Source organism: Nannospalax galili, unplaced genomic scaffold, assembly GCF_000622305.1.
Source record: "Nannospalax galili isolate Female #2095 unplaced genomic scaffold, S.galili_v1.0 scaffold453, whole genome shotgun sequence".
Classification (NCBI taxonomy): Eukaryota; Metazoa; Chordata; class Mammalia; order Rodentia; family Spalacidae; genus Nannospalax; species Nannospalax galili.
In genome coordinates this window covers 2,462,564-2,486,483 of record NW_008334081.1, presented here as the reverse complement: position 1 = coordinate 2,486,483, position 23,920 = coordinate 2,462,564, and the positions used below count along the sequence as shown (strand labels likewise).

The window sequence follows — 23,920 nt, the reverse complement described above, 5'->3', positions numbered from 1 at the left end:
TCTTTTTGAGACAGGGTCTCCCTGTAGCCCCAGCTGGCTTGGAACTCCTTATATAGACCAGGCTGGCCTTGAACTCAGAGAGATCCCCCTGCCTTTACCTCCTGAGTGGTGGGGTTAAAGGCATGTGCCACCACACCAGGTTACTTTATAATTTTTAAACTATATTCTTCATTTTCTCATCTATAGCCATATGTTTTCAGTATTTATAAAATTAATGATGTTGGTGCGCTACTAAATAGTAAACATATTTATTTAGTGTATTGTTGTGCTCAATAAGTGCTAGCATCCCAAACAAGATACCTGCTCTAGCTGTGTTCCTTTAATCCCAGCACTTGGGAGGCAGAGGCAGAGAGTTCAAGACCAGCCTGGTCTACATAGAGAATTCCAGGACAGCTGGATCTACAGGGGGACCCTGTGTCAAAAAGACAAAAGATAAAAACATAAAAATGATGATTAAGACAGCTTATAGAAGGAAGAGTTTACATATCTTAAAGAGTTGATCAAGGCAGGGAGATATGGCAGGAACAGAAAGCTGAGGGTTCACATCTTCAAGCGGACTCAGAAAGCAGAGACAGCAAAGCTGGAAATGGGTTGTGGCTACAAACTCTAAGTCCACCCCAGTGATGTGCTTCCTCCAGCAAGGCTAGGAGAGATTCCATGACCTTTCCAAATCAGTGCCACCAATTTGGGCCATGTATTGAAATACTTGGAGCCTATAGGGAACATTCTTATTCAAACGACCACAAATCCCTAGAACCCACAGTGGTTGGAAGGAGAGGACCAACTCTTCCTGCAAGTTGTCATCTGACCTCCTCCAGGGCATGCATGCCCTCTTCCATGCTAAATAAACAAATGTAAAAAAAAAAAAAAAATCTTAAAAAGAAAAAAATTGTTGATTGTGAAGTAAACCATGGACTCTGAACTTTTGCTATTTTATTTTAGGCTGCTGAACAGTATGTACATATGATAATAAATATGAGTGAATGCTGGGCATAGTGACGCAAGCCTTTGATCCCGGCACTTGGGAGGCAGAGGTAGGTGATCAGAGAGCCAGGCCAGCTTGATCTACATAGCAAGTTCCAGGCCTGAGGCTGAAGGAGACCCTGTCTCAAAAAGATTGAAAAAAAAAAAAAAAATTTGAGTGAAAGAATTCTAGTTTTGATATATGTTGAGTATTAGAATAGACTGGAAATTCGCATGCAGTCATAGAAGGGGTTTACACTAAGTATAATATATACTTACAGACTTAGCTATCAAGAAGGATGAAAACATTTATTTGTCCTAATCTAATTACCAGTCTTAGTGTGGGTGATCAAACTGTGCTAATCCTGCAGTCCCTAGCTCTAGCTGGTATAGTATGTCTTGTGAATCAGTTTAAATTATTCTGTCATTGGGAGCTGGCTAGATAGTGCAGCAGTTAAGAACACTGACTGTGCTTGCAAAAGACCTGGGTTTGAATCCCAGCACCCACATGGCAGCTAACAACTGTCGGTAACTCCAGTTCCAGGGGATCCAGCAGTCTCTTCTGTCCTCTGCGGGCATTGCACAACATGGGCGCACTTAACCTACATGCATGCAATACATGCATATACATAAAATAATAAAATATTTAAAAATATAAATAAAAATTATTTTGGGGCTACAGGGAGATCCTGTCTCAAAAAGACAAAAAAAATAAAAAATAAATAAAAATTAAAAGATATTCTGTCATTAAAAATATGTTATGTTATGTATATGAGTATTTCACCTGCATGTAGGTAAGTGCACCACTTATGTGCAGTGCCCACGGACTGGAAGAAGATGTCAGATTCCCTGGAAGTAGAGTTATGGACAATTGGTAGCAGACATGTGGGTGCTGGGAACTGAACCCAGGTCCTCTGTAAGAGCAGCCAGTGCCATCTCTCCAGACCTGTCTTTTTTTTTTTTTTTTTCCTTTTTTTTTTTTTTTTTCCTTTTTTTTTTTTTTTTTTTTTTTTTTTTTAATGAGGGAATTTTGTATCCTTAAGTCCTAGAATTTTATTTTTCTGTTCTCCATTATTTCTTCTCTGTTCTTTGTATTTTCTTGTTTTAGGACATCTATTAGAATATGTTGATCTGTATCATCCCAAGTCCATGATTTTTAAAAAAAGTATTTATTTCTATTTTATGCATATGAGTGTTATTCTTACATGTGTGTAAGTGCACCCATGGAGGACAGAAGAGGATGTTGAATCCCCTGGAACTGGAGTTAGAAACGATTGTTCGCCACCATGTGGGTGCTGGGATTCAAACCCAGGTCTTCTACAAGAACAGCCAATGCTCTTAACTGCTGAGCCATCTCTCCAGCCCCTATCCATGATTTTTAAACTTTTTTGTTTGTTTGTTTGTTTTTTGTTTTTGAGTCAGAGTTTCCCTACATCGCTTTCACTGGCCATGTAAACCAGGTTGGCCACACAGAAATCTGCCAGTTTATTCCCTTGAGCTCTGTAAACTATCAGTATTATGCATGCTAATTTTAATTACTTTAAAAATTTCTTCCAAAAATATACAGTGATTTGGTACTGAAAATGTGTGCCACCATGCCCAGCACTTTATTTATTTATTTTTTTGTCTTTTTGAGACAGGGTCTCCTTGTAGCCCCAGCTGTCTTGGAGCTCCCTATGTAGACCAGGCTGGCCTCAAACTCACAAAGATCTGCCTGCCTCTGCCTCCTGGGTGCTGGGATCAAAGGTGTGCGTAACTGTGCCTGGCCTTGTTTTATGCTTTTTAATAGTCTTATAGTTATGTCATCTCAAGTTCTTGATTCTAATCCTATGCATCTTTTTAATTTTTTGTTTTTTCAATTGTAGTTTGAAGACTTAAGTACTTTTGTGGTGCTGTAGATCAAAGCCAGGTTTTTATGAATGCTAGGTAAATACTCTAACCATTGGGCTACATACTTCACTCCTTTTTTTTAAAGGTTTGTGTTTGTGCATGTATGTTTAAGTATACACACAAATTTGGGTACATGCCTAGAGGCCTATCAACTAACCTAGAGGTCAACAAGTAATCCTCCAGTAATCCTCCTGTCTCGGGTCATCTTGGAAATGAAATTAAAGGCAGTTGTGGAGGTGACTATTTTGTTCTGTGGGTACTGGGATCCAAACGCCAGTCCTTATGATTGCAAAGCAAGTGCTTTTAAACATTGAGTTATAGGGTGCCCTCTCCACCCTATCTTTTTGAACTGTGGACTTTTAGCCTCTATAGTGTGGGTTGATATGTGAATGTCCTTTTTATCCTGATGTGAGATTTATTCCCGGATTTGCTTTCTGTTAATTTTGGGCTAGGGGTTCCTGAGCAAAAGAGTGGTGGGAATTTGAACTCAGACCCTTCCAAAGTTATAGTCTCCATGTCTCTGAGACCTCCCCAGAGATGTTTTCATCTCCTAGCTCAGCTAGAAAGTATCCAGTTGCTCCTATTGTTACTGGGCTTTTATTTTTCCCTTGGACCTACTTTTTGTTTAGGGTCCTTTCACAAAATCATGATTTGAGGTAATTAGAGAATGTCTGTGTTCTAACACTTAACTTGAACAGTCTGGAAGCTTATCCCATGTTCCTTGAGTTATGAAAACCCAAATATTATAGACCAAGATTCACTTTTTGAGGCAGCTAGTATTTCAGTGTGCTAAAATTAGCTAGTCATAATAATCGGCACTCTTTAAGATTTTTTTTGTTTGTTTTGTGATGGTGGTGTTTGTTTTGTTTTTGAGACAGAATCTTATGTAGCCCAGCGTGGCCTCTAAGTCCTCAATCTCCTGAGTACTACGATTTTACAGATGTATACCACTACTGACCAGCTAACTATATGTTTTTTAAGTAGCTCTGAGGTCTCCTTTACAGGAGGCACTGTGCCAGCATGTATACCTGTGTTGACGTCCTAGCTCCACTGGAAGTCCCCTGACAGCAGACACACTTCTGAATGCTCATCCCTCTTACCCCTCCTCATCTCCCTCCGAGCAGCCCTTGAGCCCTCAGTAACAAAATGACAACATGTTCTGTTCTAGTTGTTGGCTGGTCAATCTCCAAGGAAAGAGACCTGCAGACCACCACAGTAAGAACAGAGAAGACAACTTGGTGCTTACAGAGGCTAAGCTGGCAGCTTGGAGCACTGCTCCTGTCAAAGATGCCCTTGGCTCTTCAAGTGATGGACTTTTCTCTGCCTTCAGTGATATGTGTCAGAAAGGGCTGTGGTGTTCCTGACAGCCATGTTGCTGGCTCCTGGGCTTTTCTGAACCCTGACCTCAAGTCCCATATAGTTGCCTCAGCACTACCATCCCCAGCCTGAACTGAGTCTTTGCAACACATTCCTTTCTCTGTTGTCCTTTAATCTCCAGCCCAATGAGGTCAGCTCTTCCCTATGGCTCAAGCCAAGAACCTCCATGGCATTCTTAATGTCCACTACAGCCCACACTGTGCTGCTACCTTCCATGTATCAAATCTCACTGCTTATTTTGTTCGTGAGTGCTATGCATTCTCCTTTAATATAAACCCTTGTCAGCCTTAGACTGAAGACTATAGGGGGCCTCTCCTACCCCTTCCACATACCAGAGTGTTCCACTCAAAATGCACCTGGATAAAAACCAGAACCCTATTAGGCAGGCCTGGTGGTACATACCTGTAATTCAAGCACTGAGGAGGGAGACTGAGGGAAGGTCCCCAGTTCTACATAGTGAATGAAACCTTGTCAAAGGGAAATGAGAGGGACACGTGGTCGTGCCTTCTGTTGGTAACCTGCCTCCAGTCCCCCTGAGCAACATCCATCTCATGGCCACAGCCTGTGCTGGCCTGTCCCACTGACCTGTCTGCCCTGTGTAGGTAAGAGTGTGCCGCCTCAGTAGAGGCTCAAAGTGATGTATCTACAAATTCTTCCAGTATCCAGTCACGTTTTAAACACAGTAGGTACAGAACTGACATGCCAGCAGAAGAGAAAGCCCCCTCAGCCCCGGAATTCTGCACTGCCCATCTCAGTGTCTGGGGGAGCAGGGAGAAAGGAGGCAGGTCTGTACAGATGGGACCCTGAATAGAACTCTTTGAAGGAAGGTATTTCGGAGAACCTTAAATTGGTGGTCGAGGACTAGAGCACGTGTATTTTGTAGACGTGAGGGGCAGAAGAACAGAACCCCTAGGGAATGGAGTGTGCTTCGTCGGGGAGTACTGGGGGGGGCGGTAAAATGGTTCCCCGGCGTCTACAGTGTAAGGTCCCGGCCGAGCCTAGCGACCCAGGCTGGTGGCCTCGGCCTCTGCTCCTGCGGCTCTGGGGTCCGCCTGCCCCGAGGGTGGCCAGCTTGGCGACTCCTCGCCCCGTCCAGGCCTCATAACTCTTTGGAGTTGGCTCCGGCGCTCCGGGGACCCCGCGGCGGGCGGGGCGGGCGGCCGGTCTGACGTGTCTCGGCGGGATTGGAGCCGCCGCCCTATATAGCAGCGGAGGCCCGGGCGCCGCGCCTCGGAGCGTCCCGGCTTCTCCCGCGCGGCGGCGGCAGCTGCAGACTACCGGGTGAGGGTCGAGTGCGCGCGGGGCAGCGGGCGCGGGGGGCAGGGCTCGTGCAGGCCTAGGTCCGCGTCCCCTGCGCTCGGCCGGCGGCGCTGGCGCCCGGTCTCCCGCGGCCGCGGCGGGCGGGGGCCGCTACGTGTCACTCTGCGCATGGCCGCTCCGGAGCGCAGAAACTTTCCCAAGTGCGCAGCGGGTCTGCGTGCACCGCCGGCCTCCGTGCCGCCGGCTCCCGGGCCGCCGCTGCGGTGGGGGAGGGGAACGACCTGGCCCAGGTTGGTGACGTGGGCGGCCGACCGGGCCTCCCCTGCACCCTCTCCTCCAGAGGGGCCGCTCGCGCCTGGGCTGCTGGGGGCTAGAGGTGCGCTTGAGGGCGGCAGGCTGGGGTCTTCACCTCAGGTCCGGCTGTCCCGCAGCAGGCGGCCGCACCTCCACCTGCCGCTACGTGGCTGTCGCGGCCTGAGTACCACTTGTATGTGCATCAGGGTCCGTGGGTGAAAAAGACATTACGGAAAAATACCGAATTTGGATGAAAGTCTGAAAGGCCGTGCATGATACTGTCCCTTTAAGCCTGTCCCCGCCCGCGGGTGCTCGTGGACGGTGGGAGGGCCGTGCTGAGGTGGCATCTGCGAAAGTTCCTCCCAGCCTGGCTCTCTGACTTCAGAGCTGGGTAAAGCCCTGGGCCGGCCTTGGCTGATCTTTCAGCAAAGCTGAATTCTGTTTTTATTTTAGTAGTTTGTAGTCTTAAGTAGCTGGATAAAAACTTCCCTTGCAAGACTTCGGAGGACTCAGAAGTAAGCAGTTTTAACTTTGGAGGAGAAACCTGAATCTCATCTGGAGGTTTTTCTCTGTCCTTACAGCTTGGTCGAGTATATAAAGAACTTGAGTCCCATTAGTTGAGATTGACATGAAATTCTTTCTGGACCATAAACTGACTGACTCTTTGCATACTACCCCTTACATAAGTAGTTGGCATGACTTATCACAGGAGAATCAACTTAAATACTTCCTTGTTCAGAAGCTAAGAAGTCGAATTCTTCACTTACAGCCTTTTCTGTGGGCATTTTCACCTTTCTCTTTTGCAGGAGCCCCTCTTCCGCTACAGTTCTTGGGGTAGAAGAGGAAGCCCTCAGTTTCTACCTCTCTTCCCTTAGTTCTAGTTCTGGCCTTTTTTTTTTTTTTAATTTAAATAAGTAATTTATTGAGAATTTCATACATGCATATAAGGTGTTTTGATCAAATCCTTGCCCACTCCCTACCTCCTGCCCTCCAACTCCTCCCATATCTCCCCATCGCTTTTTTCTGATAAATTCATGTACTCGTTCTTTATTTATTTATTTATTTATTTATTTATTTATTTTTATGGGGCTTTGGGCTACTCTTTCAGTCCCCCCTCTGAAGAGGTGGGATCTGACCTTTCTTTGCTATTTTCACTTACTCTCTGAGAAGCAAACTGTAATGTCCAGGTTGAAGATAGTTTGAGGTTTGCATTGGGTGCTGATGGACCCTAGCTTCCTGTGCCATTAGGTATTTGAGATGGCCCCAGTGAGGTCTTGTGGGAAAAGGGGTTGCACCCCCTGGAAGAGGCTTAAAGCATGTAGAGACCAATTTCTGGCCAGAAGGGGAAAGAACCTGTACAGTTCCTCCTATCTTGAGCAGAACCTTTATAGGGAACTAGAGGAACCTGGGCTCCCAGGAAAGTCTATCTCTGGTATTTGAAAACTGGTATTAGAATAAAGCTCGAAGTCTTTCTCAGTCTGATGATTCGATCCAGCAAGAGCGAACGAGTCTGAGATCCCAAATCTTGGGCTTCTGTTCCATGATGAGGGCTACTGTCCTGGGAACTTACAATAGAGGTACAGGATGGAGGACACACTCAGCTGTGGTGGCTGCTGTGAGGAATGGAGCACCCAGGTGTAGCAGGTTAGGCCTCTGAGCATTGTCAGTAAAGGTGAGACTGAAAGCAGTGTGTGCAGCTTAGGGAGGGTGTAGAGGTGGAAGGGCCAGTCCATAGATGCTGCTGTGTGAAACCAGAGGCATGTGGACACTGGGGCTGGGCATTCCTGAATTGGGGGCAAAGAAACTAACCTTTCATAAAACTTCTTATTCCAAAATCTCTGGTGGAAATGAGGTCTGTTTACATACAATATGTGTTTTAAATTGAGTCTTTAAAAACGTGATTTTGAGTGGGTAATAAGAAAAATAAAGTCTTACTTGATATCAGAACCCTATATATTCAGTGTGATCCATTTACCTGACAAACTGCTGTTTAAAATCTGGAGGCTAGGCCCAGTGAATCTTGTCAAACCAGTCCGGAGTTTTCTAGAGGTCCACTTTGCTGTCCCTGTCTGCCAGAGGGTGTTCACATACATCAGGAGCTCTGGAGGCTCTGCTCCATTTTCTTCCTTGGCAATGGCAGTAGGTTTAGGCATGGGGGGGATGCTTTCTGTTGCCACTTGAGTCACTATAAATGCTCCTGGGAAGAGAGATCTAGGCATGAGAGCATGGTCAAAACAGATAAACGTGTACAGAGCTGTGTGCTGCAATCTGTGCAAGGCAATACATGATATAGACGTGCTCAGTCATGGAAAGCAGGAGAACTGGTCAGTGTTCACATAGAAACAAAGACATATAGTTGAGGTCAAATCAGTGAACCTGACTTGGTAAAGTAGGATGGGCATCTGTATTTAAGAAGTGACAATGGCTGGGTGTGGTGGCGCACACCTTTAGTCCCAGCACTGGGGAGGAAGAGGCAGCAGATCTCTTGAGTTCCAGGCCAGCCTGGTCTACATAGTGAGTTCCAGCCCAGCTGGGGCTGCAGGGAGACCCTGTCTCAAAAAGACTGGTAGTACATGCCTTTAATCCCAGCACTTGGGAGGCAGAAGCCAGTGGATCCCTCTTAAGTTCAAAGCCAGCTTGGCTACTACTCACACAGTGAGTCTCAAAAAAGACAATAATGAACCAGATATAGTGGTACACACCTTTAATCCCTACACTCTAGTGAGGTCAATGCCAGCATGGTCTGCATGGTGGAGTTTCAGGCCAACTGAAGCTACAGGGAAACTATCTCAAAACCCTAAGGAAAAAAAAAAAGTGACAGTAGAGCCAGAGACAGCCTCACCTGAGTGGGAGACCAGACAATACCAGGCAGAAGGTTCACAGCAAGATGCTTAGAGCCCAATGTAAAGACTGTGGAAGACTGTCCGCTCCTACAGCCTTTTTTTTTTTTTTCCTCCCTCTCTTTAGACTCAGGGGCCCACCTTTAAATACTTGGGGTGATTGCCACAAGCAGCAAGTGACTTGCCAGATGGCCTCACTTACCCAAAAAGCCCCTGAGGCAAGGTGACCCATACTTCCTCACTTTACCTGAGTAGTTTTTGGCCCTCCCCAGGTGGCCTTTGAAGGTTCCTTCCAATCCTGCAAATTTTATGACCTGGTTGTTTAAATCCCTGGTGGATTAGAAGGGACTGTAGAACTTTTAACAGGTAACAGCAAGAACAAAGGAACTGCAAAGTTGCCAAGGATTCTTTAAAAGATGAGCCCTTGGTCACTGAAAGTTTAGGAGCCAGAGGCCTACATTCTGCTATAAGCCATAGTTAGCCTTACAGTGCAGTCAGGCTGGCAGAAGTCAGAAGGGCCATTGGAAGGGGTTTAACCAGTAGGAGAAACTGTCAGTTTGTGAGGATTTTACGACTTAGAAGTTTTGGCACTTGAAGGATCACTCCTTCCTTGTCCTCAGAAGTTTGAGATGGTTCAAGTTTTGTGATATGTCTTGTCAAAAGCTAATGGCCTAAGAGCAGAGCTTCTGTGTTGTTTGCCTGTTTGTATTACTGGCCAAATGCAAAGAAAATTTAGTCCTTTCCTGCTTGAGAGATGAAAGGATCTGAGTGAGTTGTAAAACATGGATAGTAACCTCTGGTTTTTTCCCTTCCTGTCCTGTAACAGTAAAAGCTGGCAGGCTGACAGAGACAACCTCGGGACGGACTTTCTGGCTACTGACCATTTTGCTGGTAAGTTTGTCTGTTCTGTCTGAAGACTTCCTGAGCCATCAGAAGTATCTTCCAGCTTTGTCTCCCAGCATGAGCAATCTGAGACATGCACTCTAGCTTGCATCTGATTTTAATCTTTTATCTTATATATAAATTATGGTTTTGTTTTTTTTTTTCAGGATTATCTGAAATTGGGTCTTAACATGCTTTAGGAGTGTTGAGCTTGATTTTCTGAACTTGGGAAGAGGTTTTACTATATTGTAATGGAGTGAGATTTCACATAACTTATTAAAATTATTTGGGCTTCTTGCTTTTATTTATTTATATTTTTGCCAAGGAGTGGTACAGATAAGACACTTGGGCATAGAAAAAATGAGTTCTTCTTCGAGATGTAATGTATGAAACTTGCCTTGAATTTGGGAAAGGGAAGAGAAGCTAATACCTGGTCTTAGAATACTGAATTGCATCAGACTTTCCATCCAACTAAGGGAGCTGGGGCCTTCAGAACCTGTGTCCACTGAGCTGTAGGAACTCTGCCTTGAGCCAGCTCCCTCTCCTTATGCGTCTTCTATATGTGGGTAAGAGTGGCAGAAAATGGTATAGAGTTTGGGCATTTATAAACATCAGAAGACATGTTGAACAAATTAACAAAATAAGATAGAAATATTTATTAAGAGAATGGTCCTGGTTGCCGGGCGTGGTGGCGTGTACCTTTAATCCCAGCCCAGAGGCAGAGGCAGGTGGATCTCTGCAAGATAGAGGCTACCCTGGATCACATTTTGACTTCCAGGTGGGCTGTGACTAGAGAGACCCTGTTAAAAATTAATCAACAACAACAAAAAGAGAGAGAGAGAGAGAGAGAGAGAGAGAGAGAGAGAGAGAGAGAATGGTCCTGGTATTGATCTGTGCCAAAGCTAGATCAGGCAGGTGGCAGGGTCTGTGGTCGCAGAGCACTTGTGGTTTTGGGGTGCTGGTACAAGCTGTCACTGAGGTTTGTATGGCCCCTGCAGTAGAGAGGTAGTATAGGCTCTAACCCCTGAACAGCTGGCATTGGCTAGCTCCTTGTCTGCTCTATACAGGGTAATTTCTGAGATAACTGTTAACCAGCTAGACTAGGGCCCTTACTTGGTTTGCATTTCCCATTTACCTGTCATTTGAAAGCCTGAGTAATTTACATCACACCTTATCAGGAGAATAAAAAGGTATGGTTTGCAGTAAGAAGATTAATCCTTGATTAGAACTTCTTTGCTAACAGTTCTGTAGCTTATTGTGACTGTGCCTGGGCTTTCTCTTCCTTGATCCCCTCTTTCTTGCTATAGTGGCTTACTCGGATTGCGTGTGGACGTGAGATCAACCATGAGCTCCGTTGCAGTTTTGACCCAAGAGAGTTTTGCTGAACATCGAAGTGGGCTGGTTCCGCAACAGATCAAAGGTGATGGCCAGTTTACAAGCTCTCCTTGTTAACTTCTGAGACAGTTCCCCTCAAGTTCTAGCGAATCTCCTATCTTTCTGCAAGTGACGTCTGGCCTTAGTAGCTAGGCTTACATGAATTAGACAGGTGTGAGGAGTGACTCCACATAGAGCAAATACAAAATGTGGGCAATTTTCTAGAAATCAGGATTGCTGTCCCAATTATGGGGTGCTAAATGCTGGTTATGAAGCATGCCAAGGCATTGTCAGCCTCCTTGAGGATGAAGGTCAGGCCTGACTTCTGAGCTCTTGAAGGGCACCAGCCAAGATCAAGATGAACACTGTCTAGTAGAATAGAATGCTAGCAACAGAAGCAATTTGAAAGTTTCATACACCCATGTTAAATAAGAAAGACAAATATTTAATTTTTTTGTATTGTTATGTATTTAAGTGTTTTACGTGCGTGTATGTAAGTGCATCACATGCATGCAGTCCCTGAAGACGCCAGAAAAGGGCAATGGATCCCCTGTAACTGGAGTTAATTTATGTTATTAACCCAGTATGTCTAAAACATTGTCATTGCAACATCTCGTTATAAAATATTCCTTAAAGTCTGATATTTTATGTTCTTTTTCTTCAAATTTTATTGCATATTAAAAATACAAAGCAGTCTGGTTTGAATGTTTTGTTTTTGTTGTTTTGTTTTTTTTTTTTTGTCTTTTTGAGACAGGGTCTCCCTGTAGTCCCAGCTGTCCTAAACTCACTATGTAGACCAGGTTGGCCTTGAATTCACAAAGATCCGCCTGCCTCTGCCTCCCAAGTGCTGAGATTAAAGGCATGCACCACCATGCCCGGCCTGAATGCTAAATTTTTATACAAAAGTCCTTGATCTCAGCTGGCCCACTGGCAAAATGGCTCAGCCTTTAGGTGCCTGCTGCCAAGCCTGACCACTCGAGTTTGATCCCTAGTCCCCGCATGGTGGAAGGAGAAAACCGACTCCTGCAGTTTGTTTTTTGATTCCACCCACATACCATGACACACATGCACATATATACATTTTTGTAAATCCTTAATCCATATTTAGATTTTCTAAAATTTTCCAATGAAAGAATAAAATGTTATATTTGAAGTTGTTACATATTTACATTTTTTTCATAACTGAATTTAATATTAGTTCTTAAATTGAATTAACATTTAAAATTCATTTCTGTCACAACAGCCACATCTGACATGCTTGTTTCCAGTGGCCATTGTTAGGCATTGGAACCCTAAGACACTGCTGCTTGCCTGGTTCTGAGTGTCTGGGACCTAAGGTCTTTCTCCTCAGTGCAGCTGTCTATGGTATCTCCTTTTTTCAAGAGTTCAGCATCTGATCATGCCAGCATTGTCGGGTGGGCAGCATGGCCTTGCAGCTAGGACGCAGTGGACCCGGACTCATAGAGGCCAATCTAATTCCAAAGGTCATCTGTTTCTCTCCCATGTTTGTGTGTTTCACAGTGTTTTTATTGGGCCTTGCTCCTGATGGACACTGCTCAGCCTGGGGATTTGGGGTTATCCAAAACAGACACTTGGTTTGTGGAGATCATGATTAATGAAACAAAAACATGAACAGATAGAGTACTATATGGAAAGTGAACATGACTAATGATCAGGGGTCCTGGTTTTCACAAGTCTTGCTGTTCCCTGCTGTCCTAGTTTGTTTCTCCATTGCTGTGACAAAACACTCTGACCACTACCAACTTGGGGAGGAAAGGGTTTATTCAGCTTACATCTCTCAGGTCACATTTCATTACGGAGCCCAAGGTAGGAGCTCAGGGCAGGAACCTGGAAGCAGGAGCTGGAGCACAGGCCATGGAGGATCACTGCTTACTGACTTGCTCCCCTGGGCCCTGCTCAGCCTGCTTTCTTATGCAACATAGGCCCACCTGCCCAGGGGTGGCACCACCCACAGTGGGCCAGGCCCTCCCACATCACTCAGCAATCAAGAAGGTGCCCCATGGACGTGGCCACAGGCTAGTCCAATGGAGGCAATTCCCCAATTGAGGCTCCCTCAACCCAGGTGTGTTAAGTTGACACTAACGCGATCCAGCACACCTGTCTTGACTTGAAGAGACATCAGATAGTTTCCATGCTTTAATTTTACCATCATACATTGAGGGAAAAGTCTTCTGAAACTTATTTCAAAGCTCTGAAATTGTCCTGTAACTCAAAGCAGTGTTTAAAGCTGTGCTCTATGTCAGGCATTATGATCATGATTTGGTTTTTGCACTATTAGAAGATGTGAAGACCTAAAAGTCTATCACAGACTTGCCTTCAATGGTTTCACACATCCCATTACTAGAATGGGGCATATACTCTCTGACCTTTGCAGGGTGACCACATAGAAAGCCAGAAGTTTAGCTTTGGAGTCTTTGGCCCCATCCAAATCACATGCTCAGGGTCCTGGGCCTGGTGACTACCTAGGATCCTTTCCCCAGGTTCCGACTAAAGCCCTGCACGTGTTTTTATTCATAATGTTGATTGTAGTTTCTTCCTAATCTGTTTGCTGATCTAGTTGCCACTCTAAATTCAGAAGAAGAAAGTGACCCTCCAACCTACAAGGATGCTTTCCCTCCACTTCCTGAGAAAGCAGCTTGCTTGGAAAGTGCCCAAGAACCTGCTGGAGCCTGGAGTAACAAGATCCGGCCCATCAAGGCCTCTGTCATCACTCAGGTAAAAATGCCATTCCTTTTTGCCTTGCCTGTTCCTTGTATGAAGGTGTAGGATCTGATGGAAAGTTTTGAACATGTAAAGATGAGGGTGCTTTGGATATGTAAAAGGAGGAAGTCTAAAGATTAAACAGCTCCCCTTCTTCCTCTGTGGAACACAACTTTTGCCATGCTCACCCTTCCTAGCATGCTGAGGACTGGCACACAGTTTGAGGTAGAAGGTATATGTCAGATTCATGGGGCCCATGTGCTTTTCCAAGTCACTGCAGTCCAGTCCTTGTTCCCAGTTGCTGAATCTGCCTTTATTGTCCATATGACCATCAAGAGCTGGTCTGTCTATAAGCAGTTAATGAATTGCCTGGTTTTCTTTGACTTCACTAACTCTTCTCTCTGGTACCTGAAGTTAAGGTATTACAAGTGTCAGAGCTTCCAAGTGACTGGTACCTGGTTGTGGTGGAAAATTATCATCCTTGTGCCAATAAGTCCTTGTCTTTGGGTGTATAAGCAACTGCATCCTGATCCTTTCTTTGTGGCTATGTTGCTGTCTTAAGTCTTGTTAACTGTATCTCAGACCTCTAACCATGGGTAATTGATCCCTCTTGCTTCCACCTCTCCTCCTCAACTGTCTGTAAAGCTGCTGTGTCATTAAGCTTAATTTGTCTTGCGTACAACTCTTGATGTTTCCTGTGCCCTGCCTCCTGGTCTGCTCTCCTGTCTGCTATCTCTGCTCTCTCCTCCCATCATAGGTGCTCCTAAGAGTCTCTTTATCCAAGTACTCACCTCCTACTGTAGCTCTCTGCCGCCTCCGTGGTAGTCTTGTGGTCTTGGGTTCTTTCTTCTGTCCCTCTCCTTGCCTTGTCCTAGGAGTCAATGATGAGTGAACACATACTAATTTCCTGTCTTATTAGTCATTCTTCTCTTTGATAGTTTAACCTAGCCTTTTGGGGTCTTTTCTGAGCAGGTGTTCCATGTACCCCTAGAGGAGAGAAAATATAAGGACATGAACCAGTTTGGAGAAGGTGAACAAGCCAAAATCTGCCTTGAGATCATGCAGAGGACCGGTGCTCACTTAGAGCTCTCTCTGGCCAAAGACCAAGGCCTCTCCATTATGGTCTCAGGGAAGCTGGATGCTGTCATGAAAGCCCGGAAGGACATTGTTGCTAGACTGCAGACACAGGTGAGTATCCTCTAAGCTTGGTGTTCCTGAGTAACTGTGTACTAATGCTACGCTCCTTGGCTGTACATAGTGCAAAACAAAGCTTCTCTGGATTCTTTCTAGCTCAGTCATTTGGAGTTAGAACAGCAGCATTTGTAGCCCTTGGAATTTTTAGTGAAAACTACCACGTTAGTCATAGAACTGGGGAGCCTATCAGATCATCCATTGAGTTCAAAATTAAAGCTCATCTCAGAGTTTGAGACACTTAAAAACTGCTGGACTTGCTAAGTAGTATAGAGCATCAGTTCCCAGGCTACCGCATCTGTTACTAAATACACTTTTCTATCCAGTAGTGCTGGCACATGCCTTTAATCCCAGCACTTGGGAGGGCAGAGGCAGGCAGAGCTCTGTGAGTTCAAGGCCAGGTTGGTCTACATAGTGAGTTCCAGGACAGCTGGGGCTACAGGGAGACCCTGTCTCAAAAAGACCAAAAAATCAATACCACTTTTCTAGGCCCCAAACTTTGGGAGTATAAGATCATATTTTTTTTCTCTTAACTTTAGCAGTCTGGTAGCCAGTACTTAGTTTATTTTTCAACCACTTGCATAAGTTAAGTAAATTTTTTTTAGTATTTTATTCTCATTTTATATGTATGAGTGTGTTGCCTGCATGTATGTCAGTGTACCTGTGTTGTGTATCCCGTCTCAGTCAGAAGAGAGTGTTGGATCCCCTGGATCTGGAGTTACAGATGGTTGTTAGCCGCCATCTGGGTGCTGGGAATTAAACCTGGATCCTCTGTAAGAGCAAGTAGTCTTAACCACCAAGCCATCTTTCCAGCCCCCTCCCCCTTCTCTCCCTGAGACCAAGAAAAAGGTAGAGAATCTTACTAAAATGCCACACGACGGCTGCCATGCTGCATAGTTGTTCAGAGAGGCATTCCTCTCACCCACTGCCGCCTCTACAAGCTTGAGCAGGAGCTGGCTCTAGAATGTGGTTAGAGGGAGAATCTGATCCTGCCCTGCTGCTGGCTGAGCAACACAAATCCTCAAAATGATCTCGAGTCCAGCTGCCTTTGTGGAATTACACAGTTAAATGTCAAAAAGGTGAAAATGTTGCATATAAGCTCTGAAACTTCTATTTACTCATTAGTAGATATTGAGCATCTATTATATTATATGAATGGGCTCTATAAAGGGAAAGGGTGAGTGCTAGTAGAGTGCTCTTAACACTGAACCATGTCCATACCCTTTTTTTTTTAAGTCTTTTTGAAACAGGGTCGTCCTGTAGCCCCAATTGGCCTGGAACTTACTGTGTAGACCAGGCTGGCCTTGAACTCATAGTGATCTGCCTGCCTCTGCACCCATAGTCATTTTAAAGCAAATCCTAGACACATCATTTCACCTGTAAATACTATACCATCTAACTATTATACTCTTAGCTTGCTTTACAAAATTAATAGAGGGTCCTAAGGTATTCACATTTGACTCTATGTTTAGACTTCTTTGTGTTCGATGTCTTTCCAGTTGTTTTGTTCAAATCAGTATTCATTTGATTGTGGCATCATAGGTCTCAGGTCCTTGACAGTGCACGTACGTGCACTCACACTCACCCTTTAATGCCATCAGTTTATGGAAAGGTGATATTTGATTGCTCTGCTTTACCTCATTTCTTGTAGGCTGGTGTTAGGTGCTCAGGGCTTGGCTCCTTTGGTATTCAGATTATTTGATGAGGATACTTAGTATCACAGTTGGTCGTTTTGCATGAACTGATTCTGGAAGTGATCAGTAGACTGGGACATCCTCTGCTGTATTTGTCCTTTGCACAGTAGTGTCACTGCTCATTGGTGATCACTGAAAGTTGCCCGTGCTAGTTTTTGCACCTTCCCCTCTGTAAGCTGACCAATAACTGTAGGAAACAAGAGCTTTCCTTTATTAACAGATGAGTTCAGATACGGGCTAGGGCGTTGAGGTAAAAGGTGCCTGCTGCCCAGCCTGACAACTTGAGTTTGATCCATGGAAAACACATGGTGAAAGGAGAGAACTGACCTCCACAAGTTGTCCTCTGACCTCCACACACACGTATGTATCCACAAACTAAATTAAATATAATTTTTTTTAAAGTACTATAACTAATCGATCCTTGCATCACAGATGCTGTCGGTGGTAAAGTGCTTTCTTAGCATGTGCAAGGCTCTGGGTTTGGCCCAAATTAATTAACTAAATCATTTTCTTCCTTTCTTCTTTTATAATATTTATTTTTATTTTATGTGTATGAGTGTTTTGCCTGCATTTATGTGTATGCACCCATGTGTGCAGTGCCCATGGAGGTCAGGGCATTGAATCCCCTGAAACTGAAGTTACAGATGATTCTTAGCTACCACATGGGTGCTGGGAACCAAACCCAGGTCCTTTGCAAGAGCAGCCAGTGCTCTTAACTGCTGAGCCATTTCTCTACCCGCCCCTTCATCTTCTTAAATTGGAGTTATATATCTGAATGTGGGAACTGTGAAAAAATTTTGATCACTGAATGTACAGAGTACTGGCTGCTCTTGCAGAAGACCCAGGTTCGAATCGCAGCACCCACATGACGGCTAACAGCCATCATAACTCCAGTTCCAGGGACTCTAATGCCCTCTTCTGGCCTCTGAGCATTTCCCGACACAGGTGCACTTATGTACATGCAGGCATAACACGTACAAATAAAATAAAAATAAATGTTCCCCCCCCATTTTAAATTTAACATGTATAATAAATCTGAAGTGTTTCAGGGAACATTCACCCATGATGCATTGCATGACCTCACTGCTGCCTTGGTTCTGGTCACACACTATGCACAGTTTGTACTGCACATGCCATCACACCAAGCAAGGCCAACGAACACTGCCTGAAACACCTCAGCTCAGATTCGAGGCTATGTGTGGTAAGAATCACAGTGTTTTTATTGTACATACCAAGTTTTCAGCATCTTACAGATAAATAATGGTTTAATTGTGGAAAATGAAGACTTTTAAAATATTTTCCTACCATTATTCTTCAGATAAGCATCAAATTAGTGTCAAATCTCTGAATTGCATTATGTTAGAATGTTTTTGAGTCACTGACTTTTCATAAGAAATTGTTAAATGTGTCAGACTGGTGGTGTACACTTTTAATTCCAGCACTTGGGAGGCTGAGGTAGGCAGATCTCAGTGAATTCCAGGCCAGCTGGAGCTACAGGGAGACCCTGTCTCAAAAAGACAAAAAAAAAAAAGTTATGTGTATGCCAGAGAATTATTTTAAGATAAATTTATTATCAGTAAACATTTGATTTGTGTACCTACTTTAAATACCTTTATATACCTGAAGCAAAGGAATTGCTGCTACTGGAAAGTTTTAAGAAGAAACCCTGGTCCAGTCCTTATTGGTTCTCTGGACACATCTTCACTGGTGGTCAGGGAATTGGGCTTGTCCTGGAGCTCACAATGAGGACAGGCTAGCCTTGAACTCATCATCTTCCTGCCTTGGCCATACATGCCACCAGGGAGTTTTCTTCTAATGTTATTGTGAGCTTGGGGACATTGCTAAAGAAAGTACTACTTCATTGTATAGTGGGGCCCCTCCCTTCATGTTTGCTCCTGGCAGGCAGCTTTTTGTCCCATTAATCTCCTGTGTTTCTTTGTTTCTGACACAGAAAGCTATCTTAGGCTAATCTTAGATATTTGCTTTCAAAGATCTTGAAGCTTCTTTTCAATAGGAAATGCAGTATATAAGCCAGGATTGTGTCAGCCATTTAATCAAATGGTCAGGTTCCTGGGTATTTCCAGAGGGAGAGCTAGGAAAGGGAAGCTTGTAAGAAAGGAATGTCATGAGTTCAAACTAATTCTGCTACCATGAGAAAATGGCAGGATTTTTAAGTCAAAGTAATTCTTTTCTGGGCTTTCCTATCATTTGTTTGAGTTTATTTTCAATTTTTCAAAATCATCTCAGCATTATGCATGACTAGTGTCAAAACTGAATAGAAGTCCTCCATCCCAGCCTGTAGTGTCACCTGCCCCTCCATTTGCATGTGCACCATCCATCCCCACATACCTCTAGGTACATTCTTCATAGTTTATGCTTCCAAATAGAAGCAAAGTACAGTGTGCCATAATCCCTGATCTGTCCTTTGCTATTTTCTGGGGTTTCTGTGTATCAGTAAATACTAACTTCCTTGTTCCTGTGAACAGCGGTGTGTCATCCTCAGTGTATGTGCTATGATTTAAGCGTTTTGTATGCATTTAGGTAGTTTCAAGGTTCTTGCTGTTACTAATTATGTGACAAAAAAGTCATTTGTATGCTGTTTCTTACTTTATTCATTTTATGGGATGGATTCCTAGAAGTGAGATGACTGTGTCACTGGCCACCAGCCGCAAGTAAATTCCCTCCCTTAGAGGTTAAGCATCTTGCTCTCCCATTTGCAGAGTACAAGAGTCAGGCTTACCTAAAATTTACATTTTTGTCAATCTGAGGCATAGTTGAATATACTTTTTTCCCCTAATATATGTACAGGCATGTGTGTTGTGTGGGTGTAAAGCTGGAAGCTGACATTCGAGCTCCACTTTAGTTCTGAGACAGGCTCTTACTGAACCTGGAACTTATCCATCCAGCTTGGCCGGCTAGCCAGTGAGCTCCAGGAATCTGCTTTGTCTCCCCATTTCCCCTCAGTGGGGTTACAGACAAGTACAACCGCACCCATCTTTTATGTGGATGCTGAGGGTCTTAACTCGGGTCCTCATGCTTACGTGGCAGGCATTCTACCAATTGAGCCATCTCCCCAGCCCTCTGAATGTATATTTAATTTGTAGATCTTTTGTTGATGGTTTTTTTTCTCTCTGAAAGGGCTGTTTAGTTCATTTTTCTGTCAGATTGTTCATCTTGCAAGGTGTTTGGGAGCTCCCACTATTGGGACCTCTAAAATCCCTTTATCGGTCACAAAACGTGTAATTTCTTCAGTCTGTCATTCCTTTTTTGATCTTGGTATGTTTTGCTCTGTGGGTGCATATACAGTTGTGGTTTTTGCCTTTGTTACATTGAGGCATCGTTAGGAAGCTTTTCCCACTTCCAAATCCTAAGAAACGTTCGTCCTTCTTTATTTATAAAGGTGTTGTGTTTCACTTTCTGATTATTTGGGTTGTATTGCATCGTTGTGAGGTATTTGTCTAGGTTCACCTTCCCACATAGCTGTTTTGTCATCAGTCCCACTCCCAGAAAGCATTTCCCCCTGACATGGACCACCGTTCTCATCAATTCCCAAGTTTACACAGTAACCTAGGTCTGTTTCTGGGTTTCAAGTCTTGGCCCTTTGGTCAGCCTCTCTGTATACTGCTTTCCTACTTCACTGATAATGGGTTTATGCTGTAATATTTATTGTACTGTTACTTAGGTTTTTTTTTTTTTTTCAATTTATGTGTATTGAGTAGTATGCCTGTATGCATGTATGTAAGTGTACCTGTGTCATTCAATGCCCACAGAGGCCAGAAGAGAGCATCAGATCCCTTGGAACTGGAGTTACAGGTGGTAGTTAGCTTCCACGTGGGTACTGCAAGAGCAACACCCGGTCTTCTGCAAGAGCAACTAGTGCTCTTAACTGCTAAACCATATCTCTAGTTCCTAGAATTTAGTTTTTATTTTTAATGTGTATTTGTGTGTGCCTTAGTGTACATGGGGCCCACTTGCATGCAGACAGTTATTAGCCACAATCTGGGTGCTAGGAACCGAACCCAGGTCCTGGAAGAGCAGCAAGTGCTCTTAGCCACTGAGCCATCTCTCTAGCCCCTGCTTAGATTTAATTTTAATCTTGTTTTCCCATGCAAGTTTTTTAAAAATGTATGTGTGATGTGTGTACGTATGTATACAAGTGTATGCATGTGTAGAGACCAGAGAGCCACACCAACTGTCTTCCTCTCTCTTGATTTTATGTGTATGAGTATTTTGCCTGCATGTCTGTAAGTACACATGTGCATCTAATGCCCACAGAGGCCAAAAGAGAGCATTGGAGCCAGGTGTGGTGGCGCATGCCTTTAATTCCAGCTCTGGAGAGTCAGAGGCAGATGGATCTCTGTGAGATTGGTCTACATAGTGAATTCTAAGCCAGCTGGGGCTACAGGGAGACCCTGTCACAGCAAAACAACATTGAATTCCCTGGAACTGGAGTTACCCAAAGTTGATAGCTACTGTGTAGGTGCTCAGACCAAACCCAGGTCCTCTGGAAAAGCAACCAGTGCTCTTAACCACTGAGCAGGATTTTTCACTGAACCTGCAGCTTACCAATTGGCTAAACTTAGCTGACCGGCAAGCCCCCAGGGTCTTGTCTCTACTTCTCAGTGTTACACCTATGGAAGTTTAATAATCAACTTTATGCTCAAAACAATGATTTTTTTTTATTAGAAAAAACTGATATATTTATGGTTTAAGCATTCTTTTGAAGCTTGAATATGGTGGGTTTTTTGTCTATAATATGTGTCTCTCTCCATCCTTCCCTTCCTCCCATGCTGGGGATCAAACCCTCAGCTTATACATGGTTGGCAAGCCCTATACAGCTAAACCCATCCCACTTTGTGACTACTGTTAAAGTGAAGGCTGCTGACTTCTGGAGTTTTAATTTTTTTCTCTCTCCGTTATAAATCGTAAAAATTTAATAAAAAATAGCAATTTCTCCAGGATTTCTGTCTGGGTGTACAGTCCCTTGCCCCCCTCCTTCGTACAATTTGTTTTCTCCTGTAAAAAAAGAGGGCTTAGCAGTGGTTTTTATCCCGTAAAAAAGGGCTTAGCAGTGGTGCAGATACACTTGAATAGGCCCTTCCTGGTGGCCAGGGTATGTTCCATGTGAGTATGGCCTGGTCATTGAGCTTGTAACAAATGGGATGGGGTGGGTGAGGCTTCTGACTATGAAGAATCTTGTAGGAGGTGCTTTTTCAGAATTTAAAGTATTTTGTCCTGTTCTCTTCCTCCTATAGGCCTCAGCAACTGTTGCCATTCCTAAGGAGCACCATCGCTTTGTTATTGGCAAAAATGGAGAGAAGCTGCAAGACTTAGAACTAAAAACTGCAACCAAAATCCAGATCCCACGCCCAGACGACCCCAGCAATCAGATCAAGATCACTGGTACCAAAGAGGGCATTGAGAAAGCTCGCCATGAGGTCCTTCTCATCTCTGCCGAGCAGGTAAGACTTTTCAGTGGCCTGTGCCCCTGCACCCTGCCACCTGCCCAACAGAGGCCTTGCTCCTTTGTTGGCTACCACTTCCAAAGTGAACTAGAGGCAGGCACAGTGTGGGGAGGCGGCCCTCAGCTGCAGTTTTGGCAAGCCCTGTCTGTTGCAGAGTGTTCTTACTAGTCCATCCTGTCCCTTCTAGGACAAGCGTGCTGTGGAGAGGCTAGAGGTGGAAAAAGCCTTCCACCCATTCATCGCTGGGCCATACAATAGACTTGTGGGTGAGATCATGCAAGAGACAGGAACTCGAATCAACATCCCCCCACCCAGTGTCAACCGAACAGAAATCGTCTTCACTGGAGAGAAGGAACAGCTAGCTCAAGCCGTGGCTCGTATTAAGAAAATTTATGAGGAAAAGGTGCGGTATGGAGGAGGCAGAGCCCCTGAGCAGGAACAGTTAGTGGGATTTGGGTGTGGAGATTTTGGCTAATACCCTGCTGCTCCACCCCTTATCCTTTTTGTACTTAGTAGTTGGTTGGTAGCCACATTTCCCTCCTGGGCTCCTCAGTGCTCTCTTGGGTGGTGTCCTGGTTTTTTTCTGTGTGTATGTCTTGTCCCAGGCCTATCACCACACTGGTATGTTGCTGTCACAGGACTGGCACATATTGCTTAAAACTATTAGATTTTTTTTGACTTTGAGATCTGAAACTTGTTCTTTAATTTGGGAAAAGCAGGCTGGGGATTTCCTCTGTCATAGAAAACACTTGCTTAATAAACAGAAGGCCCTAGGTCCAATTTCCAGAAAAGGAAAAAAAATTGGGGAAAGCTGTTGTTGTTCTTGAGTCTTCCAGTTGATAGTATCAGCCTGGGGAGTAACCAGACTCTAAAGTCCAGTGCTTGAGAAAATTAGTTTCTGAGGAAGCTGGTCATGGTCTTCTTCACTTAATGGGAACCACATCCAGGTCCCCTTCCTACTTTGGTAGTGGTGATACTGTCCTCATGGCCCATGTCCCATACCCTCCCTGCTAACTTACTGACCGTACTTTACGGTGCTCTTAATTAGAAGAAGAAGACTACAACTATTGCAGTGGAAGTGAAGAAATCGCAGCACAAGTATGTTATCGGGCCAAAGGGCAATTCATTGCAGGAGATCCTGGAAAGAACTGGAGTTTCTGTTGAGATCCCACCCTCAGACAGCATCTCCGAGACTGTGATACTGCGAGGCGAGCCTGAAAAGTTGGGACAGGCGTTGACTGAAGTCTATGCCAAGGTAGCTCCCTCTGAGAATGAAGTGTGCTTTGATAAATTTCTGGGCTCATTATGGAATAGCTCTATTGGTACATCCTAGGGGATCCAGACACAGTGAAATGTCCGCAGTTAGGGGTACTCGCAACTAAATGTGTGGGTGTAAGGGGGGGGTGCGCGCGTGTGTGCAAGCACACACGGGTACATGCATGTGTAAGAGGCCAGAAGACAACCAAGAGTATCCACTCTCAGGAGGTGCTATCTACCCTGGTTTTTTGAGAGGAATCTCATTGGTATAGAGCTCTCCCAAGTGAGCTGGACTGGCTGATGAGTGCAAGCCTCAGATCCTTCTGTAGCCACCTTCCCAGCAGTGAGATCACAAGCATGTGCTACCATGCCCACCTCTTTTAGATCGTGGTGCTAGGGATTGAATTCAGGTCCCCATGCTTGCAGGACAAGTGCTTTATTGACTGAGCCATATCCCCAGCCCCACACCCGAACATTTTTTTTACTTTTATGTATTTCTTTTATTTCCTTTTTTTTTTCTTAGACAGGGTCTCCCTCTATCCCCAGCTGGCCTGGGACTTGCTCTGTAGACCAGGCTGGCCTCAAACTCACAGAGATCTGCCTGCCTTTTTTTTTTTTTTTTTTTTTTTTTTTTTTTTGGTTTTTTTGGACCGGGGTCCCCCTTGGCCCACACCCCGCCTGGCTTTTGTTTTTGGACCCGGTGTCCGCTCTC

At 44.5% G+C, this 23,920-nt stretch overlaps 1 protein-coding gene across 2 annotated transcripts in view; it reads left to right on the top strand.

Moving 5' to 3' along the window:
• Hdlbp (high density lipoprotein binding protein) overlaps nt 1-23,920 on the top strand; it is an 84,287-nt gene that overhangs the window by 30,580 nt on the left and 29,787 nt on the right. Inside the window, exons 1-8 of one of the 2 annotated variants that reach the window (XM_008829151.3) lie at nt 5,416-5,511; nt 9,451-9,515; nt 10,814-10,926; nt 13,459-13,616; nt 14,574-14,789; nt 21,742-21,948; nt 22,139-22,354; nt 23,000-23,206. In XM_008829151.3, coding sequence (XP_008827373.1) covers nt 10,851-10,926; nt 13,459-13,616; nt 14,574-14,789; nt 21,742-21,948; nt 22,139-22,354; nt 23,000-23,206 — 1,080 coding nt within the window. In that variant the 5' untranslated portion in view covers nt 5,416-5,511; nt 9,451-9,515; nt 10,814-10,850. Of the gene's footprint in view, nt 1-5,415; nt 5,512-9,450; nt 9,516-10,813; nt 10,927-13,458; nt 13,617-14,573; nt 14,790-21,741; nt 21,949-22,138; nt 22,355-22,999; nt 23,207-23,920 lie in introns of those variants that run through there. The other variant, XM_008829150.3, reaches the window with a different exon arrangement.